This window comes from Somniosus microcephalus, chromosome 22, assembly GCF_052327205.1.
Source record: "Somniosus microcephalus isolate GS21.2 chromosome 22, FLI_Smic_1.0, whole genome shotgun sequence".
Taxonomy (NCBI): Eukaryota; Metazoa; Chordata; class Chondrichthyes; order Squaliformes; family Somniosidae; genus Somniosus; species Somniosus microcephalus.
In genome coordinates this window covers 50,013,867-50,032,499 of record NC_141008.1, presented here as the reverse complement: position 1 = coordinate 50,032,499, position 18,633 = coordinate 50,013,867, and the positions used below count along the sequence as shown (strand labels likewise).

The window sequence follows — 18,633 nt, the reverse complement described above, 5'->3', positions numbered from 1 at the left end:
GACAGTACCTCTGCCCACTAGACCATGAAGGGAACCCCTTTCCAATCTAATTTTAGAATATTTGGCATCAGAAAGAAAGACTTACATTTATATAGCGCCTTTCACGACCAGCGGCCGTCTCAAAGCGCTTTACAGCCAATGAAGTACTTTTGGAGTGTAGTCACTGTTGCAATGTGGGAAACGTGGCAGCCAATTTGCGCACAGCAAGCTCCAACAAACAGCAATGTGATAATGACCAGATAATCTGTTTTAGTGATGTTGATTGAGGGATATATATTGGCCAGAACACCAGGGATAACTCCCCTGCTCTTATTCAAAATAGTGGCCGTGGGATCTTTTACATCCACCTGAGAGAGCAGACGGGGCCTCGGTTTAGCATCTCATCTGAAAGACAGTACCTCCGACAGTGCAGCACTCCCTCAGCACTGCACTGGAGTGTCAGCCTAGCTTTATGTGCTCAAGTCTCTGGAGTGGGACTTGAACCCACAACCTTCTGACTGAGAGGCAAGTGTGTTACACACTGAGCCACAGCTGACACTAAAGGCTAATCAAAGGTTATTTGAGCTATTGTATTCAATGCTGAGAGCATTACTAGAGCTCTGCTGTGGATTTCAGACACACGGCTGGAATCCTACTGGTGCTGCGAGTGCAAGTTTGGAGGTGGGTCTGCTGTCAAAATGGCAGTGATTGACAGCGAGGCAAAAGTCCACTCTGAACCTGCCTCCTTGTTAATTTCCCAAGTGCCGGCTCTGCCTGCGGTTTGCAGACCCGGCACTAAATAGCGGGTCAGGCAATTGAGATACTTAAGTAGCTGCTTAAAGGTATTTAAGCAGCATTTTATCAGGTCCTCACGATTTTTCCATGTTTTTTACGAGGTTCCCAGTGCTTGGGGATCACATCAGGTAAGTGTGTTGGGTTCTCGATGACTCTCCATTACTGTGAGTAGTTGACAGCTGCAAAAGTGGTATAAAAGCTACCATTTCACAGCTGTTCAATTTCCAATCTTAAAAGCTGGAGCCTTCAGGATTTGGAATACATTTTTCAGCTTTATGGAGGTTTGAAGTGTTTGGAGCAAACTCTCTATCCAGTGTCACCTCCTTGGAGCAACTTCTCTCACCACTGACAGATCGCTTCTGTCATCTCAACTTCAGCTACCATCTATTCCATCAGCTTCAGTGCCCTTGAAAAAATCTTACCTTGGTCCTCAGAATCCCACCACAATCAGATCCAACATCACCAGGCACACCAGCCGCACCAACCTTCTCCACAATCACCTGATGCTGTACAGGACATAGGGCATCAGCACCCAACCACATTGTTGCCTGGGAGGCCAGGGATGGCCTCACCATGGCCAGATTCACTTCACTTGATGCTGTACACCCTGGCTGCCACATGATGCACCAGGTTGGCACCACCCTACACCAGCACAATAAAGCATCTCTACAATGCCCAAGCCATTCCTTTCACACTCATCACCATTGGGGGGTTACCGTTATGTCTCACCATTCACTGCAACTCAAAATGCCACTTCCAAAGGTGCACACAGATCTGTCCAAGAAGGCAAAGTGTTGAAAATAAAAATTTCAATGTTTGACAACACATTAACAGAAACTTTACATGAACATCGGCGATAACACCCAACTGCCTATCCTTGTGTGTTGTTAGTTGGTATGATTGGACAAGGATGAGGGTGAGTGTGAGGGGTGGCTAGTGAGATGGGGAAGTGATATTGTAGATAGAGAGGGATGGGTGGAGGTGCAAGGTAAGTTGGTGTGAGTTAGGATGTGCAGGAGTAGGGTGGGGAAGGCAGAGTGATGGGGATGTGATGAGTGGCATAGCAGGATGAGGTAGAGTGTGGCTTTGCAATAACGTTTCCTGATCTACTGAGATCATTGAAAGGTCTGCGCCACTGCAGCCAGGTCCTCCTGACAACATCCCTGCTTGTGCCCTCCTGTGCAATGTGCAACCAGGCTGCGCTGGTCTCCTGGGGAGGTCTCTTCCACCCATGGGAAGGCAGGAGGACCTCCCTGCGTGCTGTGACTCCATCCACAAGCTTATGGAGGGAGTCATTGGAGAGCCTGGGTGCAGCCGTGCACCTTTGTGCAGTGCTTGACAGTGTTTGCAGCACCTCAATGCTGCAGAACACTGACAGCACAACTGTCAAAATGAATGTGGGCATGGTCCCTTTAAGGAAACTGGCTGATGACGTGTCAACAGATGACATCGTCAGACCTTTTTAATTGGCCGGGAACCTTGCAGGGCGGGCTTAACAAGCCCAATCAACGTAAAATCATGTCGGAGGCCCAGATCGACACAGCTGTGGGGTCGGGACATGCCAAGGACATCACCCACCCCGGACCCACCGAGGCTGGTAAAATCCAGCCCATGGATCTGTCACGAGGGACTAAGGTGCCATCTTACCGTTCCTAGATGGAGAAAGTTGATGCTCTCGGCCAACAGTCTCCCTTCCATGCCTTTAAAATAATCCAGTTAATCCACAGAGGTATAAATAAAAGAATTCTTTATACATTTCTGCGCTATACTTAGCGAGAGCTGAGTGTCCTGTAACTAAGGGATGTGACAACATTTTCGCCTCAAAATTAGGCAAACAAAGTTGGTTTATCCTGAGGTCACGAAGCAGAGGCTGTGCACTGCTGCCCTTTACTTCTCTCTACCACACCCAGGACACAGGGTGGGCACAGAGATCTGGTTACAGGCTACAGCCAAGACTCGGTAGAAGCCAAACAATTTCTGTTCACCCTGTAAGACTGGTGTTGGGAAAAAGCGTATTGTAGCGGTACAGAAATGATGTGCTGGTAATAGAGTGGGCCAGGGTAACAGAGTGGACAATGCTCCAGGGGCCGTATGGCCTACTCCTGCTCCTATTTCTTATGTTCTTGTGTAACAGAGCTGGGCCAGTCTCTGTCAGCTCCCAGTGGACATCGTCCACAGCACAAAATTGCCCCAAATTTGGCACTAACTGATAATCTCATTTAGAGACCACAAGTTGGCTGGTGTGGAAAACAGAAAACTGTTACATTGGTGCAGTCAGGGACGCTTTTTTGAGGCTGGAACTGAGAAACATTGCTGGGCAGAGTGGAGAAAGCTTCCTGCGTCACACCTGACCTGGAGTGCCTGATGCTTACGTGGAAAATGTTCCATTCCCCAGAATGAACATCTCATATCTCTATCACAATAAAATAATTAAAAATAGAAACACAGAGAGTGTTTGGGAAACGCTGCTGGGGATATCAGGCTCACAGCTTGTCAATCTGCCTCAGTAAGGCTTGGGTCACAGACGTATAATTATACACAATTTTCCAAAGCCACACATCGTTAACCGTCTTTCCAGCCAGGACTGGAACAGATGCTCGCAGATTGGTGCTAAACCTCTGTGAAGTTATCTCTGAATGTTGCTTTTGTTTGCTAATTACAGAGATCTATTTATTCACTTTGTTAAAATTCTAATTGAATCAGATCCATTTAATTCACCAAATACCACACGGTTTCTGAAATGTTGTAATTTAAAATCCAAAAAACCAAAGCAGAGCTACCCAGGCAAACCAGTGTTTGGGCTGTTGACACATTGGGGTCGATTTTCAGTGTGCCGTGAGGCGGGCTTTTAGGCGTGCGGGGGGCAAAAATCCCGAATTCGGGGGTCCCGACACCATCCCGCCCAAAACCCGCCTCCGCGTAAGTTTCAAAGGAGGTGGGTACCCACCCCGCACTGGGACCCGCCAACCTGAGGCGGGAAGGGATTAGTGCCAATTAACTGCCTGTTAACAGGTAGTTAACAAGCAGTTTTTAGCCTAATCCCTATTTTGAAGGGTGTCGTGTGGGATTCCCGACGGCTCCAAACCACGCCAGGTTAGAGCAGGCGGGCCGTCGGGTTGAAGGACTTGGAGGGGTCGAGATGTCGGTGTTCAGGTGAGTGATGGGTGCATGAGTGCAAAGGTAAGTGTGTTTGGTGCGTCTAAAGTGTGTAAAGAAGTTTAAATTACCTGTACTTACCTTTACAGCCTTCCTTCCTCTAGGCTTCGGGAGTCCATCATTCAGCCGGCACAGAAAGCAGAATGGCCGCGAGCTGTCAAAAGTGACAGCCTTCAGCTTTCAGTGCCGGCGAGATTTCTAACTGAGTCTGCGTAGAAGGACTCAGGTTAGAAGTAAGACTGTCAGTGTTTGACAGCTTCAAACAGCTGTGAAACACTGATATTTCATCTGTCAACATGTCTTGACAGATGAAATTTCAGTCTGTGACGTCACCTGTTGCCGGGTGACCCTTAATTGGCCTGCTGAGCCCGCTGGGCGGGCTCAACAAGGTCAATCAAGGGAAAATCGCGTGGATTGGCCGCATCTTGATGGAGGCGGGACTAAAACCCGAAAGTTGTAGTCCCGCCTCCTTCCCGACTTCTGAATGAAAATCCAGCCCATTGCCTCCAATCTAAAGCAGAGGGCTGTGCTGAGAGATGTGAGAAAATAATACAAACGCCTCGTCTTTGTAACATGTAGAATTATTTGCACTATGCTCCAGTTTTCATTTGAGAAAGAATATTTAATCCACTTTCTCCTGTTTTACATTTCCATCTCTCTTTTACAGTGACAAATGTCCTGCGGTAAGACTTCTTCTGGTTGCTATGTGTGGTTCATCTGGTTGAGACAGTGAGCAGCTGAATCACAGAGACCAGGAGGTTCCACTGAAGAGCCGTAGAAATTTAGGGCAAAGAAAGAGCCCATGCAACCCATCCCAGTTCGGTGGTAGCACTCTCATTTGAGAGGGAAGGTTGAGGGTTCAAGTTCCACTCCAGAGACTTGAGCACATAAATTCTAGGCTAACATGCCAGTACAGTGCTGAGGGAGCGCTGCACTGTCGAAGGTGCCGTCTTTTGGATGAGACGTTAACCCAAGGCCTCGACTGCCCTCTCAGGTGGACATAACAGGTCCAGTGGCACTATTTGAAGGAAGTGCAGGGGAGTTCTCCCCAGTGCACTGGTCAACATTTATCCCTCAACCAACATCACTTAAAATGGATCATCTGGTCATTTATCTCATTGCTCTTTGTGGGACCTTGCTGTGTGCAAATTTTGTTGCCACATTCCCTACATTACAACTGCAGTGACTGCAGTTCAAAAGTACTTCATTGGCTTTGAAGCGCGTTGGAACGTCCTGAGGTGTGAAAGGCATTATATAAATCCAAGTTCTTTCTTTCATTGCATCTGTGCCTGATCTTTGCTAAAGCCTGCACCAGGTTTGATCTCCAGTCTTGATGAATTGGAAAGAAGAAAGAGAAGCAAGAAAAGGGAAGAAAAAGGGAGGAGTAAGATTACAATATTTGCATATTTTCAATTGCAACAGATGATGTCAGAAATCTGTGTAGTGAGTGCAGGATGAGATGCTGCAGACATCCTCCTGACTGCCCTGGGGTTGGGTTGAGGGCCATTTCAGCTCTTTTTCTCTCCCCATAGTCAAATCCTTTTTATCGTATTTTTGTACTGTAAAGAATGTGCAAGCTTAACAGAATGGCCAATTTAATGGCACTATGGAGATTATTTTTAAAGTTTAGTTGAATAGACTTAAGCTACAGATCATTTTTCTATAATGTGTAGGATTATTCACATTTTGCTTTGGTTTGCCTTTGGAGAGAGGGAAGAGGGGCTTTAAAAAAAAAATCTTCAATATTTCTCCTATTTTCAGTGTCCATCCTACTTTCAGCGAATGCTGTCCTGTGATAAGAATCTTTCCAGTTGCTTTGGGTAGCAACATCTAAATGTGCTCCTCTATTGGGTATTTCAGGTGAAATTGTAAACACATTCTTTTAGAACTAGCTAAAAGTATTAGAAATAATGAGCAGGGGAAATCTTCACAAAAGCATTTACAATACTGACACTACAACAACATACTACATTTATATAGAACCTTTAACATAAAACACATTCCAAGGCCTAGTTCTGAACACACATCTTTCTCCAGTTTCTCTCCGGTCTCTCCTCATGACCTCTCCGTGCTCATTTTGTCCACGAGACCCACTTCCTGCTCCCTCGACCCTATTCCCATCAAACTGCTGACCACCCAACTTCCTTTTCTGGCTCCCATGTTAGCTGACATTGTTAACAGTTCTCTCTCCTCAGGTACTGTCCCCCCCTCTCCCTCAAATCAACCCTTGACCCCTCCATCCTTGCAAACTACCACCCCATCTCCAACCTCCCTTTCCTCTCCAAAGTTCTTGAACGTGTTGTCACCTCCCAAATCCGTGCCCATCTTTCCCAGTAATTCCATGTTTGAATCCCTTCAATCAGGTTTCCGCCCTTGCCACAGTACAGAAACGGCTCTCATCAAAGTCACAAATGACATCTTTTGTGACTGTGACAAAGGTAAACTATCCCTCCTCGTTCTTCTCAACTTGTTTGCAGCCTTTGACACGGTTGACCACTCCATCCTTCTCCAAAGCCTCTCCACCGTCGTCCAGCTGGGTGGGACTGCACTCGCCTGGTTCCATTCTCATCTATCTAATCGTAGCCAGGGAATCACCTGCAATGGCTTCTCTTCCCGCTCCCGCATCGTTACCTCTGGTGTCCCCCAAGGATCTATCCTTGGCCTCCTCCTATGAAGCAAGAGTTAGCGCCTATTCCCAAGTCCAGGGTTAGAATGGGGGTGGGGGGGAGTAGGATCAAGGTCCGAGTTCTATTATTTGCTTTACTGTTGATGAAAATACTTGGAAAACCTTAATCATTACATCATAAGATATGGAAACAAGTGGAACAAAAATAACTGGAGAAGATGTTTCCACTTGTGGGGGAGGCCAAAACTAGAGGCCATAAATATAAGATAGTCACTAATAAATCCAATCGGGAATTCAGGAGAAACTGTTTTACCCAGAGAGTGGTGAGAATGTGGAACTCGCTACCACAGGGAGTGGTTGAGGCGAATAGTATATGTAGATGCATTTAAGGGGAAGCTCAATGAGTACATAAGGGAGAAAGGAATAGAAGGATATGCTGATAGGGTGGGATGAAGTAGGGTGGGAGGAGGCTCTCGTGTGGAGCATAAAACCCCCTGTTTCTGTGCTGTAAATTCTATGTAATTCTATTTTTAAAAGAATAGACTTTGGGGTTGGTTTTACTTTACAAATTCTCAGATACCCACTAAAAAACCAGAATGCTTGGTTCAAAACTGGACAGTGGCAATCCTACACAGAGTCAGCCTTTGCCTCTCTTGGTCAGCTAAAAAAGACTTGCATTTCGATAGCGCCTTTCACGACCACCGGACGTCTCAAAGCGCTTTACAGCCACTGAAGTACTTTTGAAGTGTAGTCACTGTTGTAATGTGGGAAACGCGGCAGCCAATTTGTGCACAGCAAGCTCCCAGAAACAGCAATGTGATAATGACCAGATAATCTGTTTTTGTTATGTTGGCTGAGAGATAAATATTGGCCAGGACACCGGGGAGAACTCCCTTGCTCCTCTTCAAAATAGTGCAATGGGATCTTTTACGTCCACGAGAGAGCAGACAGGGCCTCAGTTTAACGTCTCATCCGAAAGGCGGCACCTTCGACAGTGCAGCACTCCCTCAGCACTGCACTGGTGTGTCAGCCTAGCTTTATGTGCTCAAATGGGACTTGAACCCACAACCTTCTGACTCAGAGGCGAGTGTGCTACCAACTGAGCCACAGCTGACACTTTACAAGGAGAGGGACTTGATCTGAGTGACAGGGGCACCGACTGGGCAGATTTCACTCCTTCCCCAGATGAGATTGGCAAAACTCACCCTGCGTGCAATGTGAAGTATGAATATCAGTCAAGTCTGCAGCCTGAACTCGGCTCTCCCGGTCTTTAGGGGGAAGGGGAAGTATTTCAATATACTGGCATTGGCGGTAACGGGCCTGGCTGAATACATATAGTAGTTCATCAAACAAGAAACTGGACATTTCACTAGCATCTCACACTGGAACAGTGAAAGGGTTAAATGGTACAATATTTGCGCATGAAATGTTCAAAGATAATAAAGCCATAAAAGTGTGTGGGAATGCGACCAGATTGCACTGATAGGCCTGAAAATTGAACTCAGCTTGCACTGAGCGTGAGGCTTAGCAGAAAGTTAATGAACTAAAAGCGACCTTGATCAGTGAGTCAGAGACTGGGATGCGGGGCACTCCCCTCCCATGCTGCCAACCTTTGCTATGACATTCATCAACTTCCCCCCTTGATCTCTCAACCACAACACATATGTTTTCTAATCAGTTTCTAGGCTTGAAGCGCACCTCCCAACCATCCCACATATTGTAGAACACCATCCAGCAAGGGTTAACCCTTTGAGGATAATTATGGTATTTCTCAGTTATTATAAACAATATGATGAGGGTTTTTATTAGTGAATTAATATTAAAATAACAGCTGAAAATGGAAAAGAATGACTTTATGGTCAGAAAGAAAAAAAATGGACTACAGAGGAAGTGTTACAAGTGGTAAAACTACATCAAAATAATAAACTGGGACATATTTAAAAGAGCAAGATCACAAGATAGATATGGATGAAGAAGACCAGTCAGCCCATTGAAACTCATCCATGCAGAAAGGGCTGACAGTCCTCACGCCATATCCTGGAACCATTTACAGCACAGCAGGTCACTCAGTCCACCGTATCTGCCAGCTTTTTTCTAGACCAATCCCAAACAAAGTGAAGAACTTCCTGATATCAGTCCTAAATTTGCTGTTCTTCTTTTGCTACAGTCACAGTGTTTTCATTTACCTTTGTCTATTCTGCCTATTACTTTAAATATTTGTATGATAACCCCTCTAAGTTGCCCTTTTAAGGTGATAATGACAAGTTTCTCCAGTCTTTCCTCGTAGCTTAGTCCTCTGAAGCTAGGCATCAGCCATGTGACCTATGTCCCCTTTAAGCTGCACGGCTGCGCAGCTCTCTGAGGGTCCCGCGCAGCTCTCTGAGGGTCCCGCGCAGTTCTCTGAAGGTCCCGCACAGCCAGTGAGCCGGCTTTTAAATAGAAAAACCGCTTGTGTGCAGTATTTTGAATGGCCCACGCATTCCGTTAACGGGGCTGCGTGGGCCAAAAAAAAATTAGAGGGAATATTGCTTGTGACTCTTCTCTACATGGGCTTCAGGGCTTCAACGTCACCCTTGTGTCTTGGAAATTGAAACTGAATGGGGTACTCCAGGTGCAATCTGACCAGAGGGCTGTACGGTTCGAACCTGGCTTGCACTCTATTTTATTTTCATTACATTATTCAGTATTCCATTAACTTTGTGATTGTGGCTTTGTAGTAACTAGACACATGCAGCATCAATTCTATGTATACCCTCACATCTTCTTCAATTTACTGGTCTCTCAGTGATGATCTTAAAAGGGCTCCAGTATATCATTACCCTGAGAAGGACTGTAAGCCCTTTCTGCATGGCTGTGCAATTCAAACCTAGAAATAATCTGTCTTCACTAAGAAGATTCTGCCAATGTCACAGTAAAGGAGTAGAGAAATTGGACAGGATAAAAATAGATAAAGAGGAGGCACTTCAAAGGTTGGTGGCGCTCAAAGTAGAAAAGTCACCTGGTCTGGATGAGATGCATCCTAGGTTGCTGAGGGAAGTAAGCTTGGAAATTGCAGAGGCTCTGGCCACAATCTTCCAATCCTCCTTAGGTATGGGAGTGGTTCCAGAAGACAGGAAGATTGCAAATATTACACCCCTGTTCAAAAAAGGGGAGAGGGATAAACCTGGCAACTACAGGCCAGTCTGCCTGACATTGATGATGGGGGAACTTTCAGGGACAATATGCTGGAACAAAATTAACTGGCACTTGGAAAAATATGGGTTAATAAATGAAAGACAGCACAGATTTGTTAAAGGCAAATTGCATTTTATTAACTTGACTATAGGGCAGAATTTCAAAGTTGGCAGATGACACGAAACTCAGAAATGTAGTGAACAGTAAAGAGGATAGTAACCGGCTTCAGGAGGACACAGACAGACTGGTGAAATGGGCAGACACATGGCAGATGAAATTTAATGCAGAGAAGTGTGAAGTGATTCATTTTGGTAGGAAGAATGAGGAAACACTTATTTTTACACAGCGCGTTGTTGTGATCTGGAATGCACTGCCTGAAAGGGTGATGGAAGCAGATTCAGTAGTAACTTTCAAAAGGGAATTGGATAAATACTTGAAGGGAAAAAAATTGCTGGGCTATCAGGAAAGAGCAGGGGAGTGGGACTAATTGGATGGCTCTTTCAAAGAGCTGGCACAGGCACGATGGGCCGAATGGCCTGCTTGTGTGCTGTGTCATTCTACGATTCTATGAAGAAGCCCTTTGCCTTTTCTATAGAGAACATTGTAGATTATAGTCAGTGACTACCTGCCCTAATAGACTATATATGAGCCAACACTTAAAAAGAGAAACTTTCTCAGTGACAGGATCGGGGATTCGGGAGAGGGGGCGAAAGAAGCTTTTTCGAACAAAAGCACACCGCTCCACATGCACTATTAAAATACTTCAAAAACGGTTCAGCAATGGCTTAATGAGCAAATGAATTACTACAATGATGTAGAAAAATACCTGCTCGGATGTCATACTCAATAGGTTGGCCGTTGCTGGGTTGCCAGTTCGTTGTGCTGTGCTGTGCTGTCCCACTACTGCATACTATCCCTGGCACTGAAACGTAAATATAAAGTTCAGAATTGGCCAGGACTCGATCAATGGCGTTTCATGGGACTGAAACTTCTTCCACATCCCAATGGCCCCTTTATTGCTAGTACAATGCTAGAGTTCTTGGTTCCCCCTCCCATACATTACTTTTTTTGTTGTTGGTTTAATACAGGACGGTGCTTCATGCAAAGACTGATTAATAGCTGGAATGTTTCTCATGGTAGGCAAATCTTAGAATTGCCCACCAACCAGTTAGATGTTTGGATGGAGGGGACAGGGGACTGTTGGTATCTATGGAAGGATGAGCGACATGGCCCATACCTGCTGTTATCTGTTCTTATCCTTTTGATCTTTGAGTTCAACTGTAAAACTGTGCTCTCTCAGGATATTTTATCTTGATTCAGTTTGAATTTAACATTACTTGAAAACAGCTACCCCACATGCCCCAAAAAATTAGAAATGATTGTGCAACCTTTTTGTGATACGAGACTCTGTCTTTCGGATGAGACGTACGGTCTGCTCTCTCAGGTGGACGTAAAGGATCCCATGGCACTATTCAAAAACAGGGGAGTTTTCCCCAGTGTCCTGGCCAATACTTATCCCTCAACCATCAACACTGAAACAGATTATCTGGTCGTTATCACATTGCTGTTTGTGGGATCTTGCTGTGCGCAAATTGGTTGCTGCTTTTCCTACATTACCAGCACAGACTAGTTGGGCCGAATAGCCTATTTTTGTTCTGCATATTCTATGTATTTACAACAGTGACTACACTTCAAAAGTATTTAATTGGCTGTTAGATGTCTGTACTAAACTATAAACTGTTAAGTCTCTAACTTCTTCCAGTTCTGATGAAAGGTCATTGACCTGAAACATTAACTCTGTTTCTCTCTCCACAGATGCTGCCTGGCCTGCTGAGTATTTCCTGCGTTTTCAGTTTTTGCTACAATGGATTCCTCCTAGCTTATGGGAACTTGGCATCCCCATCAGTAACGTGATGGCGTAACTGTGTCTCTGACACCAGCTTTACTACATGCTTATTTCATTTTAAAAACACTCACCAATGAGATGTTAATAACCTTCCCCCCCCCCACACACACACTTTCTCTCCCTATCCTGACGGCATTGAATCTTACTGGAGTACTGTTCCATGGGAGCCAGCTACCCTCCAGTACCTCATCAAGTGGCTATTCAGCCATGCCAGTGTGCGGCAGCAGACTATTCTACCATAGCATACATCACAACTGAGCGTAATCCAATCCTCCGCCAATGTCCGCACCAACAGGGGTCAATGAACAGCAAACAGGAGTGACCACCCTACCTGACTTTCCTCTCCTGGGCCCAGGAGTATTCGAAGTGCTCCAACTGCTATCCCAGCCCTGATCAACTAACCGCACACAGAATGGGCTGGACTGTGGGACCCACCTGGTTTGCACAGCTCAGTACTGGATCCATCAATGCATTTACCTACTTGGCCATTGGCATAGCTGAAAATGACCCCTGAACGGGTTAAAAAAAATCTCATAATCCTACAGCAGGGCAATTGGGCCATTCTCTGCAAAATGCTCTTCACTGAACACATTTACTTCATCCTGAAAAATTAGGAAATGGAAAACAAATAAAACCACTTGCAGATATGTTCCTGTTCTCTTTTGTACAGTCACTTCGCATTCACTAACACAAATGATAGCTTAAGAAATAGTACGTTAAAAATGAGAGCAGCTCACCAATTGTTTTTGAATGTAGTTTTGAACTCACTGTGATTTTGCGCACTACTCAAGTAACCCTGAGAGCTAATTAAAGCTTTTCATGTTAACTTTTTTTTAACAAGACCCGTCTCTCTTTACATTCTATAAAAGATTTAACTGCAGATTCCCTCCGTAATTATTATTGTAGTCTACAGACAAAGGTCTTTTTTTCCCAAACCTATGCAAATCCTAAGGTAATTCATTACGTTAAATGAAGAAATATGGCCATTTGGTTACATTTGCGGGTCAAAGCCTCTCAATCTGTCCTTGTTAAGTCACCGCCAAATGTACATCTGACTGAGCATGTGCACCAGCTGCCAGCAGACATCAAAGCTGTGGTGCGTGAGGGAAAACAAGAACCAGCACTAGAGGCCCCTCTGTGTCACGAGCTCAGGGCTCATCTACTGCTCTTTCCAACCAGTCACATTCACTTCCTGTTGTGAATCAAATAGTATGCCCATTTCCTATTGATACAAACCGATCAGCTATCACTAACCACATTCACTTCTTGTTCACCAGGATCCAATTGCTAATCACATTCATTTTCTACTGAGCTGAATGAAACTTATTGATCAAGATCAAATTATTAATTCTATTTATTGTTTACTGATTCAAATTGCTGATCATACCCACTTCTTTTTGATACCAATTAAATTGGCCATCGTGTTCACTTCCTGTGCCCCTAGATCAACTCACAGATTTACTTCCTAATGATCCAACCTGAACCCAAACCACAGTAACATCATGTTATCTGAATCTACATCCTACTGATATGAATCAGATTATCAATCACATTCACCCTTACTGATCCAAACCAAATCACCAATTAGATTTGTGCCTTACTGATCCCAACCAAATTACCTTGGGAGCAAGTTGAAATCTATCCCAATGTGTTGGAGCACCAACAGAGGGCACCATGGATTGTCTGCCCACAGGTTCCAGACCATGATTCATCTACAATACTTCAGCCATAACTTCTCGCATTCTCTCTCTTACATCCTGAGTGATAAGCAGAGGCCTGGAGTAGTCCAGGGCACCATGCTGAGGAGAAAATAAACCTACAAACAGAGAGGCTCGTATCCTCACTAGTTCATGGAAGGATTATGACTCAGACACTCTGTGTAGTTTCTACCCTTTTTTGGTGAATTTTGTGCTAACTGTGAGGGATGTACATTTTGTCAGAGACTGACGTGCACTGCAGCACTGACATCAGAGATGCAGAAGGCCTTCCTGCCCACTTTCTCAGCCAGAGAAAACAAACACACATGTGCACTGCATTGTATAACCCAAGCGTCTGTTCCCCAGATCAAGAGGGAAAAGGCCTGCATGTGCTCAGGAACCTCCCAAAGCACTTCACAGCCAGGTAATTACTTTTCAAGTGTTATTTTACAGGCAAACACAGCAACCAATTAATCTGCTTTGGTGGGAGTGGTTGAGGGATGGATATTGGACAGGACGCTGGAAGGATTTCCTTCTCTTCCTGAAATAGTGCTATGGGATCTGAACAGGTGGAAAGGGCCTCGGCTTAACATATCAATGTGTTTTTAAAAAAAGCCCAGGAATGGGACTTGAACCCAAGACCTCCTAATTCAGAGGCAAGCGTTCCTTATATGTACTTAAACAGTTACCTCTGGACACCCCCAATAATCTATTTTTTACCTCCTTCTATTCCTCATCTATATGCTGCCCCTCGGCAACACCATCCGAAGACATGATATCAAGTTGCACATGTACGCTGACAACACTTAGCTCTATCTCACCACCACCACTCTCGATCCCTCCACTGCCTCTGTGTCATCAGCCTGCTCATCTGATATCCAATGTCAGTGTCAGCTGTGGCTCAGTTAGTAGCACTCTCGCCTCTGAGTCAGATGTTTATGGGTTCAAGTCCCACTCCAGGGGTTACATTTACGGGTCCAAAATTCTAGGCTGACATTCCAGTTCAGTACTGAGGGAGTGCTGCACTGTTGGAGGTGTCTTCTTTAATGGAGACATTAAACCGAGGCTCCATCTGCCCTCTCAGGTGGACATAAAAGATCCCATGGCAGGGGAGTTCTCCCCGGTGTCTTGGCCAATATTTATCCCTCAATCAACATCACTAAAACAGGTTATCTGGTCATTATCACGTTGCTGTTTGTGGGAGCTTGCTGTGCGCCAATTGGCTGCCGTGTTTCCTACATTACGACAGCAACTACACTTCAAAAAGTACCTCATTGGCTGTAAAGCGCTTTGGGACGTCTGGTGGTTGTGAAAGGCGCTATAAAAATGCAAGTCTTTCTTTCTTTTTCAATCCTGGATGGGCTGCAATTTCCTTCATTGAAAAAATTGATGCCATTGTAGTTGTCCCCCACCACCAACTCCATTCCCTCTTCACGGGTCCCATCTCATTCCCAGGCCACTGTCTCAGGCTGAACCAGACTGTTTACAACCTTGGCGTCCTGTATTTGACCGAAGCTGAGCTTCTTTCACCATACTCTCTCCATTGCAAAGACCGCCTGAGTCCACCTCTGTAACATCCCCCCTCTCTGCGCCTGCCTTAGTCCATCCACTGCTGAAACCCTGATCCATGCTTTTGTCAACTCCAAACTCGACTATTCCAATACTTTCCTGGGTGGCTTCCTGTCCTCACCGTCCCAGCGCCACCACCCCCCCCCACCCCGCCGCCCCCACCCCATACCCTGCATAAACTTGAGTGGAGAAGGTAATATAAATACAGAAAATGCTGGAAAACACTCAGCAGGTCATACAGCATCTGTGGAGAGAGAGACAGAGTTAGCGTTTCAGGTCGATGACCTTTCATCAGAATTAATCAAACCGTTCTGCTGAGGGTTTCCAGCATTTTCTGTTTTTATTTCAGATTTCCAGCATGTAAGATAAATGCACCTTGGTGTATTTTACCAGAAAGTACTTGAGACTAAGACCATTGGAGGGCCTTTCCTTACAGTGTTCCCATAGAGATGATATGTGCAGGCGACTGATACAAATAGGAAAAATGGGGAGGGAAAGTCTGGAGATAAATAAACAAACATTTGCTCTCATTTACAGAGAGAAACAGCACTTCCCACATCCTATTAACAGCTTCATCACGATGTGAACAAAAAACTTACAGCCCTGCGATTTTGTTAGGGATTTAATCTTGCAAATCTTTCGTCTTGTTGTGTAAAAAATGACTAATAACAGTCTAGCTGCCAGACTGATGAATGCCTTCCCTTCATTTATGCTGAAGTACTCACATGAAGAAACAGCCAAATTGCCCAGTGTCACACAAACTAAGATTTATTTGTAGAAAATTGCCATCGGAAAGAAAAAGGGGAGATAAAATACCAGGGCAATAAAGAGAGAAGGAGAGGGAACAGCAGTGTAATCCAAGCAAGAAAGATTATCCAAGAGATTATGATATGGCAGAGATGAAGTGGAGAAGAGAACGACAGCAAATTCAAGTCAAACATGGGGAATAAATGCACTGCCGCCCCTAGTTAGTTCTTATTTCAAAATCTTTGAAGGCTGTCTTTCCCCATTTGCTAAAGATAATTTTATATATATATATGTATTTATTTTGCAAAGAACTGATACAAGTACTGATTACTTTCTCTTCCTTTTCTCTGCCAAAGCCAAGAGGCCAGCCTGGAGACATCCTCCTGCTCCCACTGGATCATCAGAAAAGTTGAGGAGAAAAAGCTATTTGACCCACGGAAGCTCTTACCTCTAGCATTCGAATTCTCACTGTGTCCCCACTACCCTGCCTGGTAGATTATAACAGCCATTTATCATCCCTTTGCATAATGAAATTTGTTCAGTATTTGACCTAAGTTTCACTGGCTTATAGTTATTGTCTCTGGCCCCATTATCCTGCCTTATTTTAAAGTAACATTCAGGACTTAACCTATCCAAGCTATTTAATATTGACATACTTCATCTCCCATTAACTGTCTTCTCTCTAGGTTGTGGAAACTGTGCTTTTTTATTGCTTCTTCATACTTCATCCCCATTACACTTGGAATCATTCTGCTTACTCTTCTCTACACCCTCTCTAGTGCTTGTATATCCCCTTTTGTAGCAAGGTGTCCATAACTGTACACAGTGCAAGTGCCGTCTCATCAGTGCACGGTACAGCCTCGGTACAAATTCAGTAGATTTGTATTCTACTGACAGTCTGTCAATGTGTTCCTGGCATAACATTTCCTCGGTGTGCTATCTGTAATGAAGATGGAAACTCATTCCTTATACACATCTTTATAAACGGTTTTATGATTTTGTTATATACAGTGCACAGAAGCAATCTTCCCTTGCTATCCAAGGTGCCTGAGAGCAGGGTAACCCTCTCTGTGATATTCTATCCTTCCCCCTGGACTCTCTTTAGTGAGTCCCTGTGATAGCACACCCAGGATTGGGAACTGACTGTGTAGGCAGGAATCATGGTTCCAAACCCAGATCCCATCTCTCTCTGGTGATATTGCACCATATCACCATGCCAACCTTACATATACATCACAAATGACCAATCTGGATGGTCGCAAGTTCTCTAACCTCGTAACGTTCAGAGTACAGAATGCTCTTTGCAATTTTCAAAAACCTCCATGCTTTCTGCTGAATAATATTGGTAACAATTACTTCATATCAATTTTAATATTCGTTTTCAGGGCTAGAGTGGAATCTGAACTGTCTCAGCAGCTTGGTGGACCATGCTGATCTACCAATGCGCTACCATTCCCTAAATGTGCACGTGGTTGCCTTTCATATTGGTTTTCTTCATTAACATCCTACTGAACTTCACACACCATTCCAAAAGCCATCGCACCATCCAGTACAAGGTTCGCTACCTGTGCAGATGTGGCAGGCCTCCACTTGGCACCTTGCCCTTAATGACATGGTTCAAATTGCGAACCCACCATGCCAATGAGCTCTCATACTCCGAATACACAATGCTTCTGGCAACAACAACTTGCATCTATATAGTACAGACGTCCCAAGGCGCTTCACAGTAGCATAATCAGACATTTGACACCGAGCCACATAAAGAGATATTAGGACAGGGAGGTAGGTTTTAAGGAGCGACGCAAAAGAGGAGAGAGGCAGAGAGGTTTAGGGAGGGAATTCCAGAGCTTAGGGCCCAGGCAGCTGAAGGCACGGCCACCAATGGTGGAGTGATTAAAATTGGAGATGCGCAAGAGGCCAGAATTGGATGAGCGCAGAGATCTCGGAGGGTTGTAGGGCTGGAGGAGGTTACAGAGGTAGGAAGAGGCGAGGCTAGGGAGGGATAGCTCCTAATAGCTCTGGAACAGCTCTTAAATTTGACAGCAAACCAGTAACAAAAAACATCGTATGATTATCTTGGTGTGCCTCAGAGCTACATAGAACCATGACAGATGAATGTAGCACAGAAGAAGAAGAAGAAGTAGTAGTGGCTTTGTTCTGGTGGGGTATGGGTCTAGATGCAGTATAACCACAAGCAGGGTTGGTTTTTGGATTGTGTGGGTTACAGTGTATCACACAATTGTCTGCATGATGCATTATTAGGTAACTTGTGCCTGTGAGCTAAAATGTAATTTAAAAAAAAAGTCTAGTGTAACTCTGATGAATTATGAATTCTGCTTCTGGTATAATCCACTTTGGGTCCTGGGCAGCAGGCGCACATATAACTAGGTTTTAACGGCTCCTTAAATCTTGGACTTTTATTTCTTCTGTGTCAATGATTGACAACAAAGCCACCCTGCTTTGACCTAATAATACAATATTCATGATATATTCCTTCAAGAACGGTAGCATGACTGAAGGGGAAAATAAGTCGGGGGGGGGGGGGAGGAGTAATTTTTGTGCAACATACTCTCTCAATTTATGGAGTAAAATAATATAGCCATGAGAATTTTGTTTGAATCTGATGAAAGTATACATAGAAAAATTAAAATGTATATGAGTGACTTACCAACCCTCCCATGGTAGAATTATTCCAATTTGACGTAATTTGACCCATATCACAAGGTACAGAGATGACCCGTTTGTAGCAACAGTTTGAACCCCTCCTGTGAACAGCAAAGTGATTGGCAGGGGGAGCAATTGAAATGGAGATCATGCCAATCAACTACAGCAAGAGCCTAGTCTGCACTGACATCAGCGACAGTGTGTCCAATCAGGCAAGGGGCTGCAGTTTTCGACAGCATGGGGCAACTTAAAAGGCAATCCCTGCTTAAAAGTTGAGCGGCCAATATCGCAAACCGTTCAGAGAGAGAAGGGAAGGGGCA

At 44.7% G+C, this 18,633-nt stretch overlaps 1 protein-coding gene across 3 annotated transcripts in view; it reads right to left on the bottom strand.

The window, feature by feature from the left end:
- Nucleotides 1-18,633, bottom strand: part of bcas3 (BCAS3 microtubule associated cell migration factor) — a 1,023,442-nt gene that overhangs the window by 283,087 nt on the left and 721,722 nt on the right. The window contains exon 23 of one of the 3 annotated variants that reach the window (XM_085964691.1): nt 10,557-10,652. The exons of the other annotated variants lie outside the window; for them this stretch is intronic. Within the exon in view, the coding sequence (XP_085820817.1) occupies nt 10,557-10,652 (96 nt within the window). The remainder of the gene's footprint in view (nt 1-10,556; nt 10,653-18,633) is intronic. 3 annotated transcript variants of the gene reach the window in all.